Consider the following 27,076-nt stretch of genomic DNA (forward strand, 5'->3'; position numbering starts at 1 on the left):
AAAATACACAAATTAAAGAGTCATACAACAACTTAAGCAAATACTGTCTATACTCCACTACAATAACTGATATAGACAAAATAACTTTGAGACAAAATGATTGAAGCCTGAAAGAACATTATCAATGAACATGACTTCAATGATATTTTGGTGGCTCCTATACCAATGTATGTTTTTTAAATCTTTATTAAATATTAGGTGACTGGAGCTGCATGAGCTAAATTCTAGGTTCTATTCCAGCACCATGCTGTTTTGTTACCAATCGTCCGCAGTATACTCCGAGATTGGATACTGATTCCTTCTGTGTTACTTACTATTTCTGCTTAGGATTACTTTATATATTGGGGGATATTTGCAGTTTGCTATGCTTTATGATTTCACTGGTTGTTAGGATAGTACAGGTTCAGCTTCTACTGTAGGTGTCTTCCTCCACTGCCAACAGTGCGGATTTGCTGGTCTATTCTGTGGACATTATTTGTACCAAGCTCTCCTTGGTTATCTATCAGTTCCCTGAAATGTAATGTCTGGTGTAACTATGAAGTGGATCGTCCTTCACCTTCCTTTCTATACGTAGTATTCCTTCATTATTCTGTGCTGTTGGCTTAGATACCATAAATTTCCTTAGCTTGTGCTTGTCCTGAAATGTTCTTCTTTCTCCATTGATTTTAAGATGACTGTTAGATGTAACAATCTTTTTATCAGCGCCAACTTGAAGTCCATCATGCCATACTTTCTTGGTGTTTAGTGTTCATGATGTGAAAACTGATGTCATTCTTGAGGTGTACCTCATTTATAAGAGTTGATACTGTTTCCTTTCAGCTGTTAATAGCATTTCTTGGCTCTGTATTTTTGACACCTTGAGTGTGATGTGTCGTGAAAAGGTTCTTCTCTGCCCATGCCTATTTGGAGTCCTACATCCTTCTTATACTGTAAGGTCCATTTCTCTTCAGGTTTCTATGACAGCTTCATGAACAGGGTGTTTATACCTTTAGATGCTCACTTGGCTTCTCCTACTACCCAACAATCTTTATTTTAACCTCTTAAACCTTCACAGAGTTCTTGAAATTTCTGGTTATGCTCAGTTTCTTTCTTTATATATATATGTCAGAATATATTAACTCACCCTTTCCCTCTACCCCTAAAATTCATTCTTGTCATATCCAATTATGCTTTCCACTCTGTTTTTACTTGCTTGATTAACTCGTTTCCAGCATGTGTTTGGTTCTTTCTCCAGCATCTAGCTTCCATGCTAAATTTTCCTCCATGGTTCTTAATTTCTTCTCCAATTAACATAGTTTATTTACATTCTTTTGCTAGCTTTCTTGTTCAGGTCCTGAATTGATCCTGAATTCATTAATCTGTTTGAATGCTCATTTATCCTTTTCAATGATGTATTTATTTTTATTTTGTGTGTATATTTGCTTACATACTTATGTTTTTACCACAGGCATAATCAGTTACTATGGAGTTCAGAGAGCATTGGATTCCCTGAAACTGGAGCTACAGGTGGTTGTGAACTAAATCAGGTCCTCTACAAAAGCAGCAAGTACTCTTAACCACTGCACCATCTCTCTAGCCCCTATCTTTTTTGAAAGTAGGACTATGGAATATTTTTCTGGATTCTCAGTGAGTTTATTATCTTTGGATTATAATTCTGAAGAATTGTAAGATTGTGGCGCTGTCACAGTGTCTCTCTGTCTCATAGTTTTCCGTTTATCTGCGGTTTTGTGTGTCCCACTCACTGTTTGCCACCTCTTACTTGAGTCTTCCTGGTGAGCTGTCTTCACCTGAATCTGTGTTCCCTACTACTATTCAGAAGGGAAGCGAGCTGCGGTAACAAATGTAGTCCGCCAGCAGTAACAGTTCACCTGCAGTAGAGCACATCTGTGCATTTCATTTGTGCCTCCAACCAGGTTCACAGACAGTGGCACTGTGCTACTGTTCTGTGGGGGAATATTATATTATTTTAAGGTGTATTTCTTTTGTTTATGCTGTGGAACATTTGTTTAATGATGTAAAGATGTGTTGCTTTTGTTTAGGTTATATTTATTTAACTCTGTGACGCTGTGATTCTTTGCCTAAAAAACCTGATAGCCTAATAAAAAGAGCTAAATGACCAATAGTGAGGAAGGAGAGAGGATAGGCAGGACTCCCAGGCAGGTATAAAGGAGAAAAACAAATGAGGAAGAGGAGAAGCAGGCAAAAGATAACAAGGAGAGGAGGACATCAAGGGCCAGCCACCCAGACAGTGACAGTAAGAAGGAAAGAAAGATATAAAGAAGCAAGGAAAGGGAAAAGCCCAGGGCAAAAGGTAGAGGGGTTAATTTAAGAAAAGCTGGCTATAAACAAGCCAACCTAAGACCAGACATTTATAAGTAAAATTAAGCCTCCGTGTGTGATTTATTTGGGAGCTGGGTAGTAGGTTCCCCAAAAAGCCAAAAGAATAAAACATAACACAATACTGTTGGCTGGAGGAAATGTTGTTTGTGGGGTGTGTGTGTGTGTGTGTGTGTGTGTGTGTGCAGTTTGTTTTGAGTTAAAAATAGCAATAATTACACCATGAAATAAGAAAGAAAAGGGGAAGAGCAGGAAGTTATAAATGAAGAGTATCTGGGTTAGAGATATGAAAAATATTTTTTAAAAAAATACAAAGCATGATCTCGGAATTCCTTCCTAGTTGGAATGCAGGCCCTCTACCATGACTACAGATAGCCCTGTCAGAGTGAGGGATGCTAGATTCGGTAATTCAAACATGTCAAGTCAGTGCAGGCTTCTGCCCAAAAATGTTAATGTGGCAACTCTCTACTAGGGTTCTCTTATCTAAGGGAGCCCATAAGGCACCTACAGCATGGTCTGTTTGAAGGATGATTCATACCGGGCAAACTGCACTACAGTTTTGAGGACATGTAGAGAGGTCCCACCCTTGGTCACTGAGGAAAAAAGGTCTCTTCCCTCCATGCCTGTGTGGAGACTGTGCTCCACACAATTCTGCATTTCAGCCTAGGTCACCGAAGTAGGAGGGTGGGGGGCTTCTTAGGCTCATGACTCCCAGACACCATAAGACATCTACTGTTCAGGTACCTATTTCTGGCTGTCTCCACAAACTGATCTGCTTTAACCATCACTGGATATACAAGACAGCCATCGTGGCTCTTCAGCTCACTGCTTCAGTGGTACCCATGTCTGGGAGAGAAGAAGGACACTCTGGTAATTATCGCTGATCTAGGACCAGTGTTAAGGAGGATCTTCAGTCGGTGGCTGCTTCTGGATGTCCCTTCATGAAGTGAATACTACCTAGACATTCTTTTCTTCAGCTCTCTCCCTAATAGGCTACTCATTCCCTAATCATGAAGTGACTTCTTTATTTTCAATTGGAAAAACAAAACTTTCATAAAATATAATCTGATTACACTTTTTCCCTTCCCAACCCAGATCCTCCCTATGCCCCCTGACTAATCTGGCATTTTATCTAGGTGTTCATGGGTTCTAATAGTTATAACGGAAATCTAAGAAGTTAGAAACCAAGAGTTTCATTAGACTATAAAACCAGACCTACAGTCAATTCTCTAATAATTCGGGGGAGAGTGGACTGGAACTGGACATGAAAAAGCCAAAGTGAGGTTCTAGATCAAGCACAGGCGGTAGCTGGGATACTCATGTGAACAGCTCCAGTAGAGTTTGCATATTTGGATTTAAGAAAAGCTGCAAGTGGCTCCCACCTCAACACCACTTCCCCTAGCCTACAATGTTTCAGACATGCTCTGAAACCACATTTATATTATTGCTTTCTGCTAAACATTCATTTTTCACTAAATATTTATATTAAGTTGCAAGTATGCATAAACATGAGAAATGTACAAGGAAAAGCACCGGGGGTACAGAAATAAGATAGATGCTAATGGTAAGGGCGGGGGGTAAAAACAAAACCTCGCCTTATCATTTTACGATATCTGACTCCTACACAGTTAGGGAGAAACAAGTTTCTGGAGCCCTTACTTAACTCAAGAAAATTTACTTTACTGAAGATCAACATCCTAAACAGTCCTATATACATATAAACATATTTATGTTACTTAGCTACTTAATAATGTACCCATATATTCTACTAAATTCTCACTGCTGTGTTGAAGTAGCCTGTGTGTATAAATACCTATTTATTTGCTAATTTAAAACTTGCTGGTATACTTTACTGAACTACCGCTCACTGCTCACTGAATTAAAGAATCATACACACTTAGTTTTGTACAGGAAATGAGGAAAAGAGAAAACAGAGAGGCCCATAAAGAAAAAAAAAAAAGTAAGTTCCTAATACTGGAATACCGATGGCCAAACCTGAAGAGCAGGAATCTTCATGAGCCCACCAGTGTGGCTGATGGAGGCCATGTGGCTGCTCCCATGGCACAAGGAGAAGGAATGGAGTCTTTGGTGTAGTCTACTGATTGAAGCTGATTTGCAAATGTGGCCCTTAATTGGTTAGCTCACACTAACTGAACATAATGCTATTATCCTCTGGCCCATAAACAGTGCTGCAATAGAGATTTCTTTACTATAAGCCAAAAGGAACAAGAGTTGGAAAAGTTGGAAACTGCTCCTTGCTGCATCCTAAGAACAATGAGTCTTTTCTACCTACAGTGGTTTCTACCTCCTTTGAAACTATAGCAGCTTCCAGTCAGTTCCCCTAATGCCACAGCCTTCCAGCATCCCCTACATTCATCTTCCTTGTGACTGATTTTTATTTCCATCATAAAATTATGCTAATAAGAATTTAAAATACCAAAATAAATTTTATAAACACAGTACATATGTCTATTTAGTAACTAAACCAATATTTTCTAAATGCAATGTTTTCTTCCAGTCCTATTGAATGTGCACACTCTACAACTGAGGGTAATTTCACTCTGTTAACATCACAGCCTAACAATATAGTCAATGAACTCCTTTCTACCGCAAAGTTACATATAAACACAGAGTGCTAGTAAAGACAAAATTACCAGCATTTCCAAATCTATACATGTTAGCAACAACTAAACTTACTTTTATTAAAAAAAACAAAGCATATGAACTTTTTCATCATAAAACAACAAAATTATTTAAATTACAGAAAATTTTAAACAAAAAATAAATAATGTGAACAACTTAATAAAATGTTTTAAAAATACAAGGCAAAGATAAAAATACATTCTAATGTTACTTCATATATAAAAGAGGCATTTATATAGACTTCTAAAACACAGCTATGAAAATCAAGATTTAATAGACTACTAATGAAGTTATAACCTATCTTTCAACAATGAATGACAAACCATTTTATTGATTCTATGAAATAACATACTATATTTGCCTTGCATTATAACAGTCCAAATCACATTCATAAGAAAGTCTAACTTAAAGATGGTGACTGGACTGAACAGAGAATGGCTAAAGTGCATCTGGAACACAGGTTACAACTCTTCTTACCTCATGAACCCTAACATGACCTAACAGGTGTTTCCACAATTAAGAACAGCGAATGCTATGCGAGCTATAATTCATGCTTGCTCTCCAACCAATAAGGCACTGGGATACAATTCAGGAAATGGAGAATACTGAAAGTTACAAATGGCGCCCAATGTGAAGCATGAACCAGGACCCTAAGAATAAGAGTCTCATTCTCTACCGACTGAACTAGTGGGGCCCCAGCACATGCAGAGGACTGCAGATCGCTACCTTACTGGGGACAACACCTGCATCCCTCCTCCTCCTCTGAGGGTAGAAACTCCAAGCAGAATGCACTATATGGTTACCAAGACAAGTAACTCATATTTTCCTTTATATATTTTACGAATATAACCGATGTCGCTGAGAGCAAGATGGAAGAGGCAGTGTCGGTAGCATTTTAAAAAAGCACTGAGGGGCTGGAGAGATGGCTCAGTGGTTAAGAGCACTGGCTGCTCTTCCAGAGGTTCTGAGTTCAATTCCCAGCAACCACGTGGTGGCTCACAACCATCTGTAATGAGATCTGGCGCCCTCTTCTGGTGTGCGGGCATACATGGAGGCAGAATGTTGTATACATAAGAAATAAATAAATCTTAAAAAAAAAAGCTTTAAAAAAAAAGCACTGAGGTAAGGGCAAACATTTAATTTTAATGAATGACTCTGGAGTTTATACAAAATGGTTGAAGCTCGCTAGAGTCAATGTCTCAAATGCTTCTCCCCAAGATGTTAAGAAGCTAATGAGTGGGACCTGGTGGGTGGAGAGAAACCTGTCCAGGGGTACCAGCAGAATGGAGGATACTAATAGTTACAAAGATAAATTCTATAACAAAGAAATAATTCTAATATGTTCACTACTACATGCAAAATGTGCTGGGGTGTGTGGTACTGCGCTACCAATACAATACTGAATCTAGAAAACTGAGAAAGGGCATGGTGGAAGTAACAGAGAGAAAAGGTATAAATTCTAGGAAATGACTGCAAAATTAGTTTTGTAAGGAATAAAATACAGGAACTAGAAAGATGCCTAAGTGATTAAAAGCACTTACTGCTCTTCCAAAGGCCCAGTAATATTCTGTTTCGTGAGTTGTCACTTGAAAATTCAACAATATGGAATGGTGTGGGAAGTCCTCCTGTCTAGGAGTTGCTGTTATTAGTTAATGAATAAAGAAACTGGATTGGCCTATAGCATGGGAGGAGGAAGGCAGAATTAAGAAAAAAGCCATGTAGCCCCACCAGAGACAGACACCGAAACTTTTCCAGGTGAGCCATAGCCTTGTGGCAATACACAAATTAATAGAAATGGGTTAAATTGAGATATAAAAGTTAGCCAATAGGAAGTTAGAGTTAATGGGCCAAGCAGTGATTTAATTAATAAAAGGTCTGTGTGATTATTTGGGGGATAAGTGGCTAGGAACAAGTGGATCTCTCCTCCTACAATGCAAGAAGTTAAAAACACAAAGCATCAATGGGGCTCAATAAATGTTAATTCACACCCTGTTTCCAAATAAGAATATGTGTTTAATGAAAGAATGAATGAATGTCAACACTGGCAGAAGTCATAAAATAGATGTCCAAGTCTGCCCCATTATATATTCTGCAAGGCACACACTCTAGGAATGGTTTTATATTTTTTTTAAGTTGGCTCTTGGATTGGATACTGTCCCAAGAAACATGTGAATGAGAACCTATTGGAAACAGGATCTCTGCAGGTATAAAAGCTACAGTTGCACTGTATTAAAATGGGCACTAAATCTAATGACTTGCCAGTATCGTTATGTGAGAAAGGAAAAGGAATTAATTTACAAAATCACATAGACACAGAACAGAAGACAGTATAATGAGAGAGGCAGAGATCGAGAACAGTACAGTGACAAGCCAAGGAACACCAATTATTGGATGAAACCTGCAGAGTACACGAAGGAACCCAACACTAAGACTTCAGAGGTAGGCAGCAAGATCCTGTAGCATACTGCTTTAGCCTCCAGAACCAAGAAAGAATAAATGTTTCAAGTCACTTAGCTTGGGTGGATATTTGTTATGGCAGCCCTGGATCGTAACACAAATACTTCTAATAATAAAAAAAGGAAGCTATTTCTCTTGACATGTAAAAATTATAAAATTTCAGTGTCAATAAACAAAGTTTTACTAGAATACAGCCATGAAGATCACATGACTTACACAGAGGGCAAAACAAGACATCTTGACCTAGAAACAAAGCCCTGATATTCCTGGACCCAAGCTTACACGCCAAGGGTAAGAACAATCAGTTACCTAGGAAATTTGCTGGAGGCCAAGGAAATATGGCCAAGTAGTTGCTGACTAAAAAAAAGCAAATGAATGAACAAGAAACTAGAGACTTTTATCATGTGAGATAGCTTAAAGTTTTGAAATAAATCAAGATTTGGCAAAAACATAGAAATTACATAATAGTCTGATGGCTCTGTGAAATAAATTATATTACATCAGTCTTTAGTTATGAGAAAACTAGGCATAATGGAAAGAATAAAACTAATAATTTCTTTTAGTGCACAAATTAGGCAGAAAATAACCAGAAATCTACTGGAAATACTGTCTGAACACGCCTGCCATCATGCTTTGTAATCTTAAACAGTCTGTATTGATCCTGTGAAAGACAATTCAACTAAACACATCCTAAACAAATAATTTTGGTATTTAAATTTAATAATTTAATTATATTTAAATAATTAATTTAATTTTCTAATATCTGGATTCAATTAGGTTCAGGAAAGTTTCAAGAGGGCCACCCAGTAATAAACACAAAATAAACTGTGTCTGCTGTCTTGTGAGTGATAACTTTTACGACTACCTCAGTTTCAGATGTCAGAGTAACGACTTCCATACTCTGATTAAAATGCAAATTGAAGCCACATGTTAGAGAAGGGAGGTGATCAATGTCACTGTTTTCTTATTTCAAGTATAATGAACAATAAAGGGCAACAATCATCCAAATGAATTCAGTCAATTCCAAGTATAGAAAAAATAGAATTTTATATTCCATACTATGGCGAAGTACGCATATATGCCATACATAAATGTGTGTGTGTGTGTGAGAGAGAGACATCATTGACTACAGGGTAGTGAAAACAATGTAACAGAATGAACATTTACTTCTTTAAGAGTAACAACTGGAAAGGAAATTTTAATTCTCTTTTTCACCCATAGATTTAAATGGTAAGAAAACAAAAAACTTTTTTTTTGTTTTTGTTTTTTGTTTTGTTTTGTTTTTCAAGACAGGGTTTCTCTGTATAACAGTCATGGTTGTCCTGGAACTCACTTTGTACACAGGCTAGCCTTGAACTCACTGAGATTTGCCTATCTCTCCCTCCAAGAAAACTAAACTCTTTAATCTATATTAACACAATATATATTGTTATTTTGGTTTTGTTGGTTAGTATGTTTAACAAAACAAAACTCAGGCTGATGAGGTAAATGCTGTCACATCTGATGACCAAAGTTCAACCCCTGGGACCACATAGTAGAAAGGTACAATTCATGCCTGCAAGTTGTTTTCCGTCTCCATATACACACACTGGCAACATATGTGCGTGTGCTCACATACATACACACAAATATAAATAAATGACACAAAAACTTCAAATGTCAAACTCTATATCAATAAATTTAAAGTTGACAAACTTTTAAGACTACATCATAACTTTCCCTGAAATCTTCTCGATTGAGGCTCAAGAATTTCATCTGAATTTAAAAGTGATAAGCTCTACTTTCCCCTTTTTTGTGAACAACTGAAAATGCTATGTGCATAAAACTTACTTTACACTACATAGGAAACATTTGAAAGTAAAAGTAAACTTTTCCTATAAAACAATAGTCCCAGAAAAATAATCAAAAATATTCTAGTCAAAAGTATTTCTAAATTTAAAGTCAACTAAATATAAAATATTGTTTGAAAAATCATTCCAGTAAAATTACATTTAAGTCATTGTACAATTTGCAGACCTCGAGAGTAGCAGGTACAATGTAAAGGCAGAAGTACAAAAATATACTTTAAAGAGACAGTCATAGGCAGGAAGTAGAAAAGCAATAAACCATAGACCTCAGGCTGCCTTGATACTCGTTATCCTCCTGTCTCAACCTCCCTAGCACTATTACAGGCATGCACCACCATGCTCAATCTCTGTTCTTTCCTAAAGGACTTTTTTATTTTCAGTTATAGGCAGTGGTGCGCATGGACGCAGGTGCCCACAGAATCCTGAGCAGCTGCTGTGAGACACCTGACATGAGTGCTAACTAACTAACTAACTAACTAACTAACTAACTTAGCCTCTTCAAGAGCGGCAACAGCTCACATTCCACAATCTATTAACTTCAGTCATATATTGACTCCCTTGTATATTAAATGATATTAATACAACTTAAAATACTTCCATTAATATTCCTAGGATAATATCCCTGCTCTTTTCAGGAGGGAAACAAAGAAGAAGTATGTTTGGTGGGAGGAGGGAGGTGAAGAGAGAAACTGAGAGGAGTGGAGGGAGAGGAAACTGTGGTCAGGGTGCAATGTATGAGAGAATTTGGAAAATGTTTCCATCTCACTGTCTCTTTTCTGGTATTTCCCGGCTCTATTTTCATTTGTTACTCCGTGTGTGTGTGTGTGTGTGTGTGTGTGTGTGTGTGTGTGTGTGTGTACTTCCACATATATGCAGAGTTCTTAGGATAAGGTTTGGGGGGGGAAATCTCTCCTATCAACATGTGGGTTCTAAGAAACAAACAGGTCAGAAGGGTTATCTGCAAGTGCCTTTACCAACTGAGCCACTTTACCAACCCTATTACCCAGCTTTTGTCTACTAACTGTCTAATAAATATATAGATTCATACATATATATATACAAACACATTTATAAGAATATAGCCACTTTGTGCATCTAAGTATAAAGCCATTATATATTTATGTACAGTGATGGGTTTTTTGTACTTACAGCTTGTTCTGAAGTTAAATAATTAAGTTTCATCCAGTAAATGATGGAAAATTTGACTATTCAAACTTTTATTTAAAATATTTAGAGCAAGCGGCAACTGCTCTTTTGTTTCTGGCCTCCAAGACCCAAATAAACACACAGAAACTATATTAATTACAACACTGTTTAGCTGATGGCTTAGGTGTATTTCTAGCTAGCTCTTACACCTTAAATTAACCCATTTCTATAATTCTATGTATCACCACAAGGGTGTGTGTGACCTACTGGTAAGGTTACGGCATCTTTCTCCTTCGGTAGCTACATCCTGTCTCCCTGATTCCAGCTGATTCTAAATCTCTGTTTGGATTTCCCACCTGGTTTTATTCTGACCTACATAGGCCAAAGCAGCTTCTTGAATTAACCAATGGTGATAAAACATACTCAGAGCATACAGAGGGGAGTCCCATATCATCTCCCCCTTTCTGTCTAAATAAAAAGGAAGGTTTTAACTTTAACTAGTAAAATTACATATAACAAAACAGGTATCAAGCAAGAATTACAGTTACAATATTTATTTGTGAGTCTAAAGCTTCATAACTAATTTATCTTTTATCTTAATTAAGGAAAAATAAAACTATGACTATCTATCTTCAACTACATCAAAGTCCCCAGAAGTACACAGGAAGTACATTCCAAAGTTCTAGAAATGACAGAGACATCTTGCTGCCTAGAGAGTCACCCAAAGATCTTCTGTAATGCTAGGGCATCCATCTTCCGCCTACAAGTACATAGTAACTGGCAAACTTTTCCATAAAGCAGGAAATTTGAAAGGCTGTTTCACCTATATTGACAGTTTGTCAGTCACTTTCTCTGTGTCCTACAGAATGTCTGGAAGTTTCCTCTGTGAAGCACGAAACTTGAAGGGCCATCCCATCTCTGGGAAAGTTTAGCAGTCACTTTCTTGGTTCTGCACGTCCAGTTCATACAGAATACCATCTAGCAGTCCAGGCAAGAACAGTTTCTTGCCCAAACGGCTAGCCTTGTCACATTGAAAACAAATTCCATAACAGGTTTCTTCAGTGCCCATCAACCTCTCTGAAGTAATTGGTGGGCCAGGAGCAGACAGGTTGTGGAAAGTTCTTAAAATCTTTTAAATGTCATATTCTTTAGGTCTTTGAAGTGTTGCAGATTATCAATCTAACTATAATGGATCTCTGTATATCTAGAAAACCTATCTAACATGACTAGAAGTTTGACTATTATAAATGACTATTTATTAACCTATATTTCTTAATACTATACATTATAATATTAATAATTATACATTAATAATTAGAATATTATATAATATAATTATAATAATATAATAATCAATAATTATTTAATACATTTTAAAGGAGCTGTATAAAAATATCTTAAACAAGAGTAGAAATACACATATAACAAAACTGACCTTAAATTTGTATCAATACACCAAAGTCCATACCAATGTAAAATATTCATTTCTATATCATATCCCCCTTTAAATGAAGACAAACATTTATAAACAAACATTTTGGGAATCTGGACACAGTTTTCTCCAAAATGCTTCCTGCTGTTTGTTGGGTGAAGTAATTCTAGGGTTCATGGAGACCTTTCAGGGAATCTTGCTCCATCAAACCAAATTAGCCTATAAAAAATCCACAGGTTCCCATCCTCTGTGGAAACTTTCCAAAGTAACATATCCTTTGACTCAAATTTTGAAGCCAAGATACCTTTAAAATATATGTATGTTGATTTAGCTTAGCAGCCCCCCCCAGAATCAAATGTCTCTCTGCAGTCAAAAAAATTAAAAGAAAAAACAATATACATAATCCAGACTCTCTGCATATTTTCCATCTTTAAGTGGCTTTTTATTACTCTATTACTTTGTAATATTTATTTTATTATCTTTACCCCTTTAATCTGACTTACTCTTTCTTCTCTCTCTCTTAAACCCATGTACATTTATCCAACTCTATGACCCATTCAGAGGTCTTTTTCATCTGAATCTGTCTTATTGTGTATCTGTAATCATCTCTGACTAGGAGAGTTTTTTTCTTTTTTGAAATGCTAAGCAGGTATGGCTAGAACTAATATCGAGGCTTTGCCTATTGGCTTCACCTGGTCCATCATGCCAGCTCTGGGAGCCAAGCTCGCCACCACAACTCCAGGGATGCTGCAGATCTGTCACCACTGATCAACTTGTAGCACCCTGCTCACAAATCCCATTTAAATGCCCTGTAACAGAACCACCAGAAAGACCCAGAGCTGTTCATGCCACCAACATGTATCAGGAAGCTGGCTGTTCCTCTGCTCGTTGCCAGCAAACAGAGCCTATCTGGGGGAAAAAAATTGTGGCTACCAAGAAATTCCAATTATCTCCCATTTTTATGGGTCTTGAAGCCTTTTTTTTTTTATTAAGCTTTCTTAGACTTTATGTGGATGTACACTGCCAAACACTGGATGCCTTTCTCCTTTGTCAGCTACATGGCGACTCCCTTGCTCCTCCTACTCTCTCTATCTCTGTTTGAATTTCCTACCTGGCTTTATTCTGCCTTGCCCCAGGCAAAAGCTGCTTCTTCTTTAACCAATGGTAATAAAACATATTCGTAGCATACAGAGGGGAGTCCCACATCAATTCAGTATATAAAGTTGAGAATCAATAAACTAATATACCTATACATTAGATGTAGCAAACAGGCACAGTGAGACAAAGGCAAATCAGCTGTCCAGCAAGCATTCAAAATCAACCACACACTTTCATACTTGGACCATCACCTTCCTACAATGCTTGTTGCCTCTCTGGAGATTTTGCTTTTCTGTTATTGTTTCCATAAACGTGTTTTTCATTACACCATTGCATTTCTCCATCCTTAATCATGGACTTTCAATCATGAAACAGACACTAAATCGTGGCGTCTCGATTCTCACTGAACTTGGAGCAGTCTGTTTCAAGATCTGGTACACAGCTGTTAGCTGATTGTGCTGTTGTATTGGGTGGGGAGGTTTCCAGTTTCCAAGATCCAGTTTTCTCTCTCTTTCCTGGTGGGTTAGAGGTCTTCCCATTTCTTCCAGATTCTCAAGTTTTTTGGTTTTGCTTTTTTCTACCAAGAGAGACTAGATGAAGAGTAAACTCAATGACTCAAAGTCTCCTCTTTTACCCACATTAAGCATCTCAGTTTCCCTGCTCATAGAATTCCAGGTTAGAAACCATCTTTCTTCAGAACTAAAGACATCCCTATATTGTTTTTCAGGACTTGCTAATTTGATTACATCTAAATTTTCTCTAGATGTTTCCAGAAAGTCTCTTGTATCTTACAGTTCTAAAACCCAACCTGAATGTGACAAGTAAGTCTTTGGCTTTCTTCATTAAGAAAATATCCAATATAAATACCCACTTGTCTATTTACTATTTCCCTCTTATCTTATTTTCTTTTTCCTAAACCTCAGTTCTTCAGTATATTCCATCTCATGTCTTCATACCTCTCAGTACTTCACATCTTTACTTTCTGTTCTACTTCTGTGACAAAAGTCTTAGCTTTATCTTTCTACCGCTTTGTTATGGCATTTTTAAATAAATCATTTTATTTCTAAGAACATCTTTTACTTCTGTAACTATTTTATTTTGTTTAATAATTGCTATCACTATTAAAAAACTTTATGGGGGGCTAGCCTATTTCTAAATGTTGGGGTTTTCTTCTAAGATCAAATGTTTATTCAACATGAGCCTTCTGTTTGGTAGTGTTTAACTGTCTTCAAATCTCTCTTGATATTGACTTCATATTCTTGTTTCTGGTGAAAATGAGGGAGATCCACCCAATCCAAAGAGCATGTGTGTATGAGTATGAATGAATATGAAAAATAAAATGTCCACTGCAGTTATGGAGTTAACTTTTTCTGAAGAAAAGAAGACTGGAGTAAAACATGAGCTGGAAGTGACTGGTAAACTTCACCCTAATGGTATGAGGAGGGAGCAGATAAGCAAGCCAGAGATGGAGACTTTCCAAATACTTAACATCCTTCAACACTTTTACTCTTGGATGAAGCTATCCTGCACCATCCAACTCTTCCCTCCCATTCCTAAGGGGAATGACTCCACTCTTCCAAATGCATCCCATTAATTAGTGAGTCCTGATCCTTACTGATCCCCTAGACTGTCTATTCAGAGTTCCAACAAGAATGGTCCCAAACCCCTTAGAACAGTCCCTCTGATATATCTAATCCGTCCCTGGTATTTATACTGATACTACTTATTAGGATTCTAGTTTCACCAAATTGTCTGGGCTCTTCCAGTATTTTTTGAAATTTTCTTTTTCAAGTGTTCACTGTCATGCCATTGGAATTTGAAGGAATGGGTTAAAGTGCAAAAGTAGTCAGTGATGAGCCAGCACACAACCTCCCACCAAGCTTTATCTTTCTCATAGACAGGCTTGTTGTCATGTGGCATCTTCTCAATATTACAGTCTGCTTCACATCAATGTCTTTGATCAGTCTACCACTCTTTGCTGGTCATGTTTGTTTTTGTGCATATAGGCAGGAACCTCAATTATATTCACAAGATAATTTCTGAAAAAATATTAAGTTTTTTATTGTATCGATAAAAATTTACAAGGAATTAAAAATATTTTATTATGCATTTTCAAATCCCTCTGTCATGAAACAGAAAATTATTATCAACTCCTCTATTCTGCCTTCACAGTTGCATAAATACAATTATTAAAAGTATCTATCTGTTAAATCTTGAGGAGTTGTTTGGTTGTATCTATATAGTAATAAACTTGAAAATAATCATAACTTACATAATACCATTCAATATATTGATTTCTATTTGAAATCATTGTAATCCTATAAAAACAGAATACCAACTGCTTTTTAACCATTATATTATGTGCCTATGCAAAGAGAAAGACAAGGCAGTTGGAGACTTGTCTCAATATGTAAAACAGACATGTCTCAATATGTAAATTTAGTTCAATTCCTTAGTCATTACTAAATCAGATTAAAATATAAAGACGTGGATCGCCATGGAATAATGTCTTCTGCCTTCATGTACTTTCTTAGTACACAACTTTCCTAAATACAGAGAGCAGCATCCATGCTGTGACAACTCACAGACTAGATCATGACCCCCAAAAGACAACAAAAGCCAAGAGCGACTGCAATGTCTCTGTGGGCTAGTAAAACTTGCCTGTGTCATTTACTGTTCTTTGCACTCAGCGCTGTCATGATACACTTTGCACAACTGAGAAACTAGGCAAGTGAAATGGTATGAGTAAGACTGTTGCACAACCAATAAGAGTTGGGAGCTAGAACTCTTCCACAGAAACACTCAAGGATTGCCACAGCCTCGGAGTTCTCGGGGCAGCAAATCAGATGCAAGTAATTAGGTTACATGGAAACTAAGAGATGTGAAAGCCTTAGCAGAATTTTAATCTCTGGGTCCATAGTAACTTGCCTTCCTCTTGTCCTTGTGGTCTATCTCTTTTTTTTTTTTTTTTTTTTTTGTGGTCTATCTCTTGGCTTGTACCAGGTTGCTGCTACATTTTCAGATACAGAAACATCGTTATTGTATTACTGTTGCTATTAATTATCTACTAATAAAAATAATTACAAATGTAAGACAAGACTTGGCTTCTGTTGCCATGGCACTTTTTTTTTTTTTTTAGCAAACATGTATTTCTTTCCTTTTTGCTGTTTTCTTTTGTATTTCTTTAAATAGTCTCACATAAATACCTGATCAGATTTCATTAAAAGGAATGCTTGTCTGCCTCCTGTAACTTCCTAGCAAATAATGGGCATTACAAAGTAAAGTGGCTTTCATCAAGTGACATTTTAAAGTGAACTAGGATTTTTCAGCTTCCACTTTGCTAATCACTTGTGGAGATTAAAAAACATGGTCTGCCTTTGAGACATTCAAAGTGAACTACTACCTAGACTTTAAACCCAATATCCTTACGTTTTTTTCATTGTATAACTAACTTAATTGAATTAATTACAATGTATCTTCTGACAAAGTACCAGAAACTCCAGAATCTAGGTATTATAGAAAACATCTAAATAATCCCACAAACAATAACGCATCACCATTAAGCAAGGCAATTAAGCTTAAATTCCTACCATTCCCATAGAAGTCTACTAAGACATCCCAATAAATACCACAAGATAATACTAATAGAAAAAAATCCTAATAGATCCTTCCTTTCGCAAGTCAAATAACGATAAACTCCGTGATATGAAAAGTCACCCTATATAAGTCCTACAGAATATTAAACATATAGTGTTTAATGAAAATGTACATACCTGATATTTGCAAAAACAAATGTGCGTGTGCCACTACCCACAGATTTTCAGAGGGGAGACTTGAGAACCATTATTTTTTATTCAGGATTATGAAGACGATGTGTTAATTTACAGTTTGTGTCTCACCAAATGAGAAGGCAAAATAATACACAAAGATACCATTCTTTACTTCTATTTATAAAATATTAAATTAAATTATAACTATTTCAAAATAGTTAAATAAAAATTACAAAATCAGTAAGGCATATGACCAAAAGCTACAAAATAAAATGTTTTCAGGAATTCACTAGTTGAATAAATGAATGTTAAGTTATTTTCCCTTTGTTTTTAATCATATGACACAAATAATTTAATCCCGAACTGTGTCAGCAGTGTCTACCTTCTAGACTGCAGTGGGATAAAATGACTTAATACAGAGGGGCAAGCCTTGCTTCTGCCCCATAGAGGACTCCCTAAGTACTAGTGAAAAACTTGTTAAAAGACTGCTGCTTCATTCCAGAACTCTGGAGACAACCTTAATTAAAGGCCAAAAATGAAACAATCAAGTTCTATATTGCAACTGTTCCATTTATGTTATTGCTTGCTTTCACCCATTTTTATTTTTTTATTTATTTATTAAAGATTTCTGTCTCTTCCCCACCGCCGCCTCCCCTTTCCCTCCCCCTCCCCCAATTTTTAAAAGTCTTACGTGTTAAAGAATATTTAGACAGAATAGAGTAGCCTATAACTAACCACTAACCTAGCATCAATGAGATGCTATAGTAACAAAGGCCAAATAAATTACTTGATATTTTAAATTATCCTAAAAAAACTATATTAGCAAAAGTTGATTATATTTTACTGCTAGAGCATGGAAAGCTCTAGAATGCTAGAGAAAATGTTGTCCCTGTAAAAAATGAATTTTTAACACTTAACAGCAGTTAGAAGCACAAGCACTACAATAAAGAACACATTTGATAAATTTTACACACACCTAGAAACCTATGTTTGCTATGCCCAGGAAATGCTAATTTTCTTTTTAACCCTTTCCTAACATTTCCCATAAGCCAACACCACAGGAAAAAGAAAATGTAACTCCTCCCTGACTCCCAGAGGTTTGAGCTGTTCCAAGAAACGCCATACATCCAGCGGAGGATTATATCAGGGAATGCAAAACAGAGAAGTGAAACACTCATGTTCACCAGCTAGGAAAAAAGGGCTCTGCGTTTTCCTGTTCCTGAGAGCGCAGTCATGGAGACCAGCTCAGACAGGACACCGAGGGCTGCCCACAGTGATGAGAACCTGCAGCCCTTGTTCAGTGCATCTTGTAATATTCTGATGGAAAACCCAACACTGGTCATCTATAATGAACAGGAATTTATTGGCTAAACTTCTAGGTGCTGGAAAGCTTTGCAACATATGGAAACCACTACAGAAAACCACAATCAATCAAAATGAGCTGTGGAGCGCTGTCCCAAAGGACTCCTCTACAAAACACTATGGTACCTAAGGCTAGGGGAACACTGAAGAAGAGGGAGCAAAACGATTACTGTAAGAACCAGAGAATCAGAGAGTAAGCTGTGAGATTGTGTCTCCCTGGAATGTCAAGCTACACACATAAAGTATCACCAATGTAACAGTCTAAACTGAGCTGAACAAAGACAATAACAATAGAAATTCCAGAGAAAAACCCAGGAAGCCTCCCTGAGAAACGCTGTAAGCAGGAGAGGCGGTCTTCCTCCCCTGGGGAAGAGCACACCAGTTGGCTGTCCGGTGCCAAATGGTCATCCCTGAAAGCCTACATACAAGGAACATTGCATGCACTGATCATGGTATATTTAGTAATACATATGTATAGACATATGCATATATGCATGCAATAACAATTAGTGGGGCAAGAGACCATGTATTTGAGGGAGAGCAAGGAAGGGGCACATGAGACGGTTTGAAGGAAAGCGAGGAAAGGGAAAGTGTATATAAATTATAATCTCAAAAATTAAAAAAAAAATACTGCCATTGCAAAGGAAGAACAGAAGGCATCACACAGCAGAAGGGAAGAAGGGAGGGAAAGGAAGAGAGGGAAAGAAGAAAGAGAGAGAGAGACAGAGACAGAGAGAGAGAGGTAAATTCACTCCTTCAGTAAGGCCCTTACACGAGGAAAGGCCCTCATGACCTAAAATACCTTAATAGCGCTGTGAAAACAATTCAGTTAAATGTGAGCTCTGGAAGGACAAACATCCTAACCCAACACGCTTTTAACCTGCCACCAGAGACCGGCCGGGGGAGGGGGGATTCATTTGTTTGCTCTGTGGTTTTTTGTTTGGTTTTTTTTGTTTTTGTTTTTGTTTTTTTCTGTCTCTCCTTTCTGCTTTCTAACCTCATGTTTGGTTTTCCTTGCTTGTTTTAACTTACCTCCCATATACAATTCTTCTTGTCATCAGCTTCTTTTATAATCATTTATTTCATTTTAATGAGTTTCCTTATATTTGACCTTTTTTCACTTCACATGCATCTTTACTTTCTTCCCATACCAAGAAGAAAGCAAAGACACAGAAAGACAAGGTGCGATAACAATGCATGTCCAAGGGAAAATTGCCCTTTTTCAATGCAGGTCCACTTGACCTTGTAGTAAACTGTCAAACCAATCAGAGCAGGGTCTCTACTGGCCTCAGATTGCAACCTCTACCCATAAAGTCCCTAGAATAAATTTTTTTCCAAGTAAACATACAGGAGAATAAAATTATATTCCAAAGTCCTAACCCCCTAGAATACAAAACAATGTTTGTTCACATTCCAAAACATTTATCCCCTCGCTAGAAAACATGACCTAAAAACGCCCACCTTCTTGGCCTATATTCATTCACAGCCAGAGACTTGTCATAAGCGACTGCTCCCAAGCTATAGTCATAATTATTATTGGATTACCACCAAGCTTGATGAGCTGTGTTTGAACTGGGCTGAGATGGGGGTCAGATGACAGCAGTCACAGAAACCGTGGACTAACAGACCCTGAATATTAACAGAGAGGGGCGGAGGACAAAGGGGGACAGATTAGAAAAGGAGTCGTAAAGGACCTTGGGAGCCACGGAAAGGTGTCTGAGTTTGGGGGAAGGGAGGGCACTGAGATTTCAAGTAGAGCATCAACAAGTTCCAGCGCATTTCTAAACACGCAGCTTCTGAGACAACAGAATGCAGGAACTGCCAGCACGCCATGCTATTGGATGCTCAGGATAGATGGGCGTTCCTACACATGCTTACAGCTATGCTGGAAGGACAATGATACGGTCCAGATCAAATGTGAGGAAAGAATGAGTTCCTGATGGACTGGAGTAGCAGTATAAAGGCAAGTAAAGTGTGAAATTCTTGAGTTTCTGGTTTAAATCACTGGATGGATGGATGGATGGATGGATGGATGGATGGATGGATGGATGGATGGATCAATCGATCGGTGGATGGATCAATGGATGGATGGATCTATGAATGATGCACATGGAACACAAGGCTTGGGAGAGCAATTTGAGACAATGTTTATCACTGTTGTTTTTTTAATATAACGCTATTTCTTTGGGGCTCATCTATCAAGTTGCTCCGACTACTCCATAACCTTTCTTGTATCTTTTTTATCCTCAGGTGCCCAGCACAACTGATAATTAATACTGTTCGATTTCATTACTGAAGTGGTCTTATAACAAAACTTGATTTGACATTTATAAACCTTATGTTTAAAATATTAAATACAGATGCTCTAGTCAAAGGCACTGAGTGCTTAACACTGAAAAGTAAACGCTCTTGGAGTCTACATATATATGTATGCATATGCACATTTATAATTTTTAAATGCACACACAATTAAATGATTGATGCCATATATGAAATTATAAAGCACAGCTTCCTTTTGGAAGTCCCTTGTAATCGTCAAAAGCTAGGGAGGTGTTGTGAGAGATGTCAAATCTTACTCTTTAGGTTCCTAATTCCAAGAGAAGGGATATCAGACTTTAAACATCCTTCTCTATGGGTCCTTCTGGAGACTTGATACTTTTACATCTAAAGCACTTTTCTTAGAATTAAGCTAAAAATAAAAGAGTAAGACTTGACATCTTTCACAACACCTGATGCATGTGGTGTCTTGAAAGACTAGAAACCTTAGCCATCGGCACCACTGACGTAAGAAACCCGTGCGAACGGAAGCCTAACTTCAAGGCTCTCCATCCCAATGTGGCAGGGCAGAGTCTTAGCAGCTGCCATTCGTGGGGATAACTGCGTTTGGCACAGAAAACTTCCCATCATTTTACTGCTATTCTTTTGGGGATGAGCCAGAGAAAATATTTGATTATTTATTTTATATTTTTAATATGCGTTTTATTCATCTGACCTTTGACAAATAATTTGACAAATAATGCTGTCAATTTGAAAATCTAGAAGATAGTATTTTTTGAAAGTACACATTTCCACTCTAAAATATGTTACAATGATTAGAATTAAACAAATATTAGTTCAATTGCTGTCTATTTTTTAATGTTTATCATTAGAGCTACATATTTTAATAACTAAAACTTATGGGGACAAATATCATCAGTACTAAGACTAGCAACAAGAGAGCTCAGAGGAGAACATTCCTACAATGCAAACATCAGCAGACAACCCTGTGCTCCAAAGACAAAAATCAGCAGAGGCGTCCCCAGGCAGAGTTCACAATTCTTTACCTCTTGCCTGTCTCACCGCCTCAAAAACAACTATCAACACTTAGACCCAATTACACAGCACGAGCACTCTCACAAGACAGTCAAGTTGTCACACCACTGCGTTATAGCTCTGTGGTTTGTGAACTGGATAAAATAATAACTGATTCAGTTTGCTGATCCCAACTTAGAGCATCTAACATATGGTAAATGCTCAATACATTTCTTATCTTTTCCTCCTTACCCCAACTGTTTGCCACAACTGGTAACACTCGGGAAGATAAAGGTCAATTCTGACGCCAATGATAAGATGTCTCTTCCCGAGGCCAAGGATAACATGTCTCTGTGGCGCAGCTGTCTTCTAGGCCCCTCCTTCTCCCAAGCTCAAAGCAGAAGTGCTCATACTCAGTTCCAACTGCGCCCCACAACCACCAACGTTTAGTATTTATAATCATCTCATCAAAATATCATACAAACATAGGTCAAATATAGCAAGGATTGAAATAAATCCCTCCTGAAAATTATTCCTTATGATGAACACTTTGTCTAACAAATCCATTTGGCAGCTTCCAGGACAAAGTGCTCACAGGCGCTTCTCTAGCCACACACTACAGCAACGTCCAAACCATACATGACGCTTCAATGCCCAGAAAGGAAGACGAAACAGGGAGGGAAAAAAAATCAAATGCTGATACACAGGAAAATAACAAAACGCATGTGCCAGACTGTACGCAGGACGAGGGCTGTTGTTCTGTGTGGACTGGATAGGCGAGGCCTTACAACTGGAATATTTCACCAAGGCCCAGAGGACCTGTGCTTGCTTTGCTTCACTAGAGGGGGCAATATGGAAGAAGCAGAAAAGGGGGAGGGAGGGGTGATAAAAAAAAAAAAGCAGAGTCACAGGATCCTTCTAAGTCTTAAGAAAAACTTACATAATCTGTTCAAAGTCCCACTTTTTCATAAAATTTGCAAAACTATGGCATTTTAACCACGATGTATTAAATCACTACCATATTACATTCTGATTTATATGGTCACATTTCACTTTTTTGAACAACACAGACATTTTGGGACCCAGCTTACTGCTGGTTAAGTTCAGTATATATTTTCTCTGGGTTTATCAAAATCATTCATTCATTCATTTTCCAGGTGCTTCTAGGTACAGATAACTGATTGCTACAGGCCCACTGAAAGTGTGTTTTCCATCAGTACTCTACTACTTGCTGTTCCAACTCACCCGATCATATAACATGGAAAATGCTCAGAAGCAGTTCTAACACATAGGCATGCCCTAGGATGCCATGTCCTGAAGAGGGGCAGCCAAGGTCTTCCCAACAGCATACACTGAAAGTGGTAAGGAGAGGAACAGGCACCACTCTAGACCTAGCTTAGATACAAATTCTCTCTTCCAAAAAAAAAAAAAAATGGGGTGAATACAACCACAATTACAATAAATGCATCGACATCAAAACATTCTCAAGTCTTTGGTCCTGATGGAGACTGTATAACCGGGTATATTTAGAACGTCTGTCTTTGAAATAGAGTCAGCCTGCACATTCACTTACAATTTAACTATTCTAACAACCTAAAATTTTAAAGATGTATTTGACCAATAGTACAAAAGGAAAGACCAAATTTAATTTTATTTATTTTTCCTAGTCGGGAAATACATCACATTTCAAAATCATCATAGGAAGAACTGAAAATGTATAAACAACGACAATGAAAAGGTGTGGTGCATGGCACAAACCACAGCATCTGGATGCCTAAGGCATAAGGATTAAGGACTCAGGGTCAGCTTGGTATACAGTAGCCTTCAGGCCAGCATTGACTACACACTGTAAGCCCCTACTGGAGATGAGGAGAGAAAGAAGAAATACACTGACTAGTATGCTAGGTGATGATTTTACTAGGGTTTTCAGATTTCATTCTCTTTAATATGTATCTCTTTTAAATTAGAAAACCGTCACGTGAATACTGAAACAGATTAAGGAGCATGTTAAACCAACACCCTGGTTTCCAGTTCCCAATGTGGACACAAACGTAAGTAGAACAATGAAATTGAGGCAAGGATATGAAACACAATTGGGGTTCAGTTAAGAAGAAAAAGTGTGAAAATGCTGAAGAACAAATAAGAAAACATGGAAAAGAAAATATGGTTTGAATACAGAGACCAAGGAAAAGCAGTTTTTAACTAAAAAGCAAACTAAGTCCTGATTTCAAAACAAAACACCAACATGCTTGCCAGGATAAGTTCTTCAAAAGAAAATCTTAAAAACTGAAGGAGAAAGAGATTACCTTCAAAAGTACAGCCCGACTGACAACAGACTCCAAAAGGTGTCTGCACAGAACAAAAACGGGATGATTGTTTTTTAGGTCACGGCCAGCTTAGAATTCTTTATTTAGGAATATTACTGTTGATTTAGCAAATACTCATCAAATTCTATTCAAGTCAGAATAGACCTAGGTGGTTATGGTATGAGACATAAAATAGGAAATGCCCCTGATCGGACAGAGCTTAGAGTGTAGAATTCTTTGTTCAAAAAGAATAAAGACAAAAATTAATCCTCTAATTGCTCTCTGTTCTCCTGGTGTCCTGGAACTCCTTTTCCACTGCAATTAGAAGAGATCAGAACACTGAAGTTCTGCGGTAGATGCTTTAATAACTTAGCCAACTGCAGGCCCCAGGCTTTGTTGATGAGTGACACCTCTCCCACGCCATGGACCTTGCAGGTCTCCCTGTACAGAAGGATTAGGAGCCCCTCCCACACAGCAGTCTGCTGCTCCTCCCACTGTAGCTTTCATGGTGCGCACAGTTTACATTTCAGTCTCCTGCATCCGTTATTATTCCACCGGGACTCCATGAACATGAGAGCTAGCGGCATCCAGCACAGGTAGCTAAGATACAGCAGCATGGTGCTGAGCTGCTTCATCGCTGAAACGAACTTCTACACGTGACGGACACTTTTCACTGTTAGCACGACTGGATGTGGAGCCATTTAGGAGATGTATGTCTGAGTGTGGATGCGAAGATGTTTCCAGAGAAATTTAATAAGGGGGGCAGATCTACTTCGTATGTTAGGGACAGAGATTGAATCAAAATTGAAGAATGGAAAAAGCAAGCTGAACACCAAAACTCCTCTCTCTCTCTGACTCCTGACAGTGACGCAATGTGATAGAGCAGTTGCCTGGCATTGCTGCCACCACGCCCTTCCCAGGGTAATGGACTGTGTGCCCGCAAACCAAGCGTCAAAAGAAACCGTTCCTTCCTGAAGTGGCCTTTGCAGTATTAGCAAGAAAGAAAACACAAATGCATCTTACACAGCTCAGGAGCTTATCTTTACTCTCAGTGAAACTACCTAATACCAACTATTAGCTATGAAAAATGATTGGGAAGGGTGAACTGGTGACATGGTAGCAGCATCTGGATTAGATGTGGACTCCAGTACCAGGCCACACGACAATTTAGACGAGTGTGTTAATACACTTATGTTTGAAGATTAGTAGCATTAATATTACTGCTTTAATATTAAAGGCTTATCATGACAACTAATCCCTAAATCATTTCTCCCAGAAAAACAATAACACAAGCAAAATAAAAAAAAAAATAAATAAGGGGTGAGAGAGCTGGATACAGAGGTACCAACATGTAACCCATCTAAAAGTTCTAACGTTAGAAAAGAAGACCTCCAAAGGGCACAGGGCAGTGAGCTGGTTTCCTTCTCCAATCAGTGACGGTGACAATGACAGAAAGAAATCAGAGGACAGCAAGCTCCCCCGCCATTCAACATGAGCCTCTGAAACACACAGCCAACAGCCTCAAGAGTCACAGTTTTCCTTCTTCCATTAGTAATAATAATAATAAATTTAAAAACAGCTTTACTTACCAAGTTGGCCATATAAATTGTGAGCAGCCCTCTCCTGGAAATAATTTTTAAAAAAGAAAGATTAAGCTTTGATCTGATTTTATAATCACTTTATTGTTATCAAAAATCTATTAGGAAGAATTACCAGGAGTCTACAAACATACTAATATTAATATATTAGAAAATAAACAGATTTGTTGAGTTTAATGTGTGGAGTTGAACCTACATTGACTCTCTACGTCATTCTAGTAGTATAATAAATAATAAAATTCTACTTGTCATTAAATATTTAAAGTAATATTAATTTTTTGCTATTAGAAAACCCAGTAAAATCTGTCTCTATGTTGTTTTCATTTTTGAGATGGAATCTCACTATATTGGCCAGACTGATCTCAAATGTCTGGATTTAAGCAACCCTGCAGAGTAGCAAATACTTTAGACAGGATTGCACCAGAGACGTGGTTCTCAAGCTTCGGGTCATGATCCCTTTGGGGGGGGGGGGGGTCACATGACTTTCACACAGGAGTCACAGACCTCCTGCATATCATATATTTACATTATAATTCACAATAATAGCAAAATTACAATTATGAAGAAGCAAAAAAAAATAACTGTATTAAAGGGTCGCAGTCTTAGAAAATTTGAGAAACACTGGGTTAGCGGATCCAAACTTCAGTAAGAAGAATTCTTAAGAATTTACCTTGCCAAAAGTCAAGGCCAGAGAGAACAATTCTGGCTAAAGGCAACATTATTAAAACATCAGATTATCTTTTTATTTGGCACACAGGCAATTGTTCAATTTGTACATAAGCAATCACAATCCATTTGTAACTGATTACAAACTCTATTAAATCACCTGGATATTTATCATATTACTAAGTAAGCAGTCATGAGCAAAGGAACTTTCTATTGCCAAAGATGAAAATTCTCTAAATATAGCATCAGGAAAAGAAGTATTTTTACCAGACATACTTAATGGGACTGCAGGTAAAATCTCAAAGATAATCACAGCTTTTAAATCACTTATTTAACACTTAGTGCATTTGAGAAACAAAAAAAAAAAAAACACATTATATTCTCTAAGGGAAAGGTCATACACTTAATAAAAGAGTTCGGGGCAGAGAGCAAACAGTAAACCAAAAATTCAAAACCTCGCTCAGACATGAATGACAGGAACAATCAGGACCCACAGGAGAAGAAGTTCATTAATAAAACAAGCTGCTAGTCTCCAGGCACCCACGTGTAAATATCATGCCATATCTACATATCAATATGTACACAACTGTAATAACTCCTCCCTCAAGTATCTATGCAAATACCAGATAGTCAGCCAATAATCAATAGTCAGCCAATAGTCAGTCAACTCCCACTCACCCTCCTCATGTCTCTTTTTATAAGACAGTCTCTCTCTCTCTCTCTCTCTCCTCTAAAGGGGAGAAATCTCTTAAGCTAGCACACAGAATTTTAGCAGCTATACTAAACCACTGGCACATCAAGTAACCCTGCAAGCACAACATGAACACACCTACAGTAAAAAAGAAAATTGTATCTTTGTAATACTTTAGCAGATTCAAAATAAATAAATAATAAATTTAAAAAAGTATCAAACATCCTGCCCCAGTCCTCAGCAGCGGTACCGTCAGCACCACCACCACTTCTCAATGAAGAATTCGTGGTGTTTCATTATGAAACTTTACTGCTTAATGCTTTGGAGCCAATCCTGAGATTCTGAATGATACTGGATAATACATTCCCTAACTGAGATTTCTGGAGAGCCTAGCAGAAACAATCTCAGTTCTGCATGCATACATATCTTATT

At 37.6% G+C, this 27,076-nt stretch overlaps 1 protein-coding gene across 4 annotated transcripts in view; it reads right to left on the minus strand.

The window, feature by feature from the left end:
• Tmem135 (transmembrane protein 135) overlaps nt 1-27,076 on the minus strand; it is a 214,153-nt gene that overhangs the window by 103,984 nt on the left and 83,093 nt on the right. For all 4 annotated transcript variants that reach the window (XM_050127240.1, XM_050127241.1, XM_050127238.1 and 1 more), the window contains exon 4: nt 25,279-25,312. In XM_050127240.1, coding sequence (XP_049983197.1) covers nt 25,279-25,290 — 12 coding nt within the window. In that variant the 5' untranslated portion in view covers nt 25,291-25,312. The remainder of the gene's footprint in view (nt 1-25,278; nt 25,313-27,076) is intronic.

Source organism: Alexandromys fortis, unplaced genomic scaffold, assembly GCF_014885135.2.
Source record: "Alexandromys fortis isolate MF-2015 unplaced genomic scaffold, M_Fortis_MF-2015_v1.1 scaffold_272, whole genome shotgun sequence".
NCBI classification, from domain to species: Eukaryota; Metazoa; Chordata; class Mammalia; order Rodentia; family Cricetidae; genus Alexandromys; species Alexandromys fortis.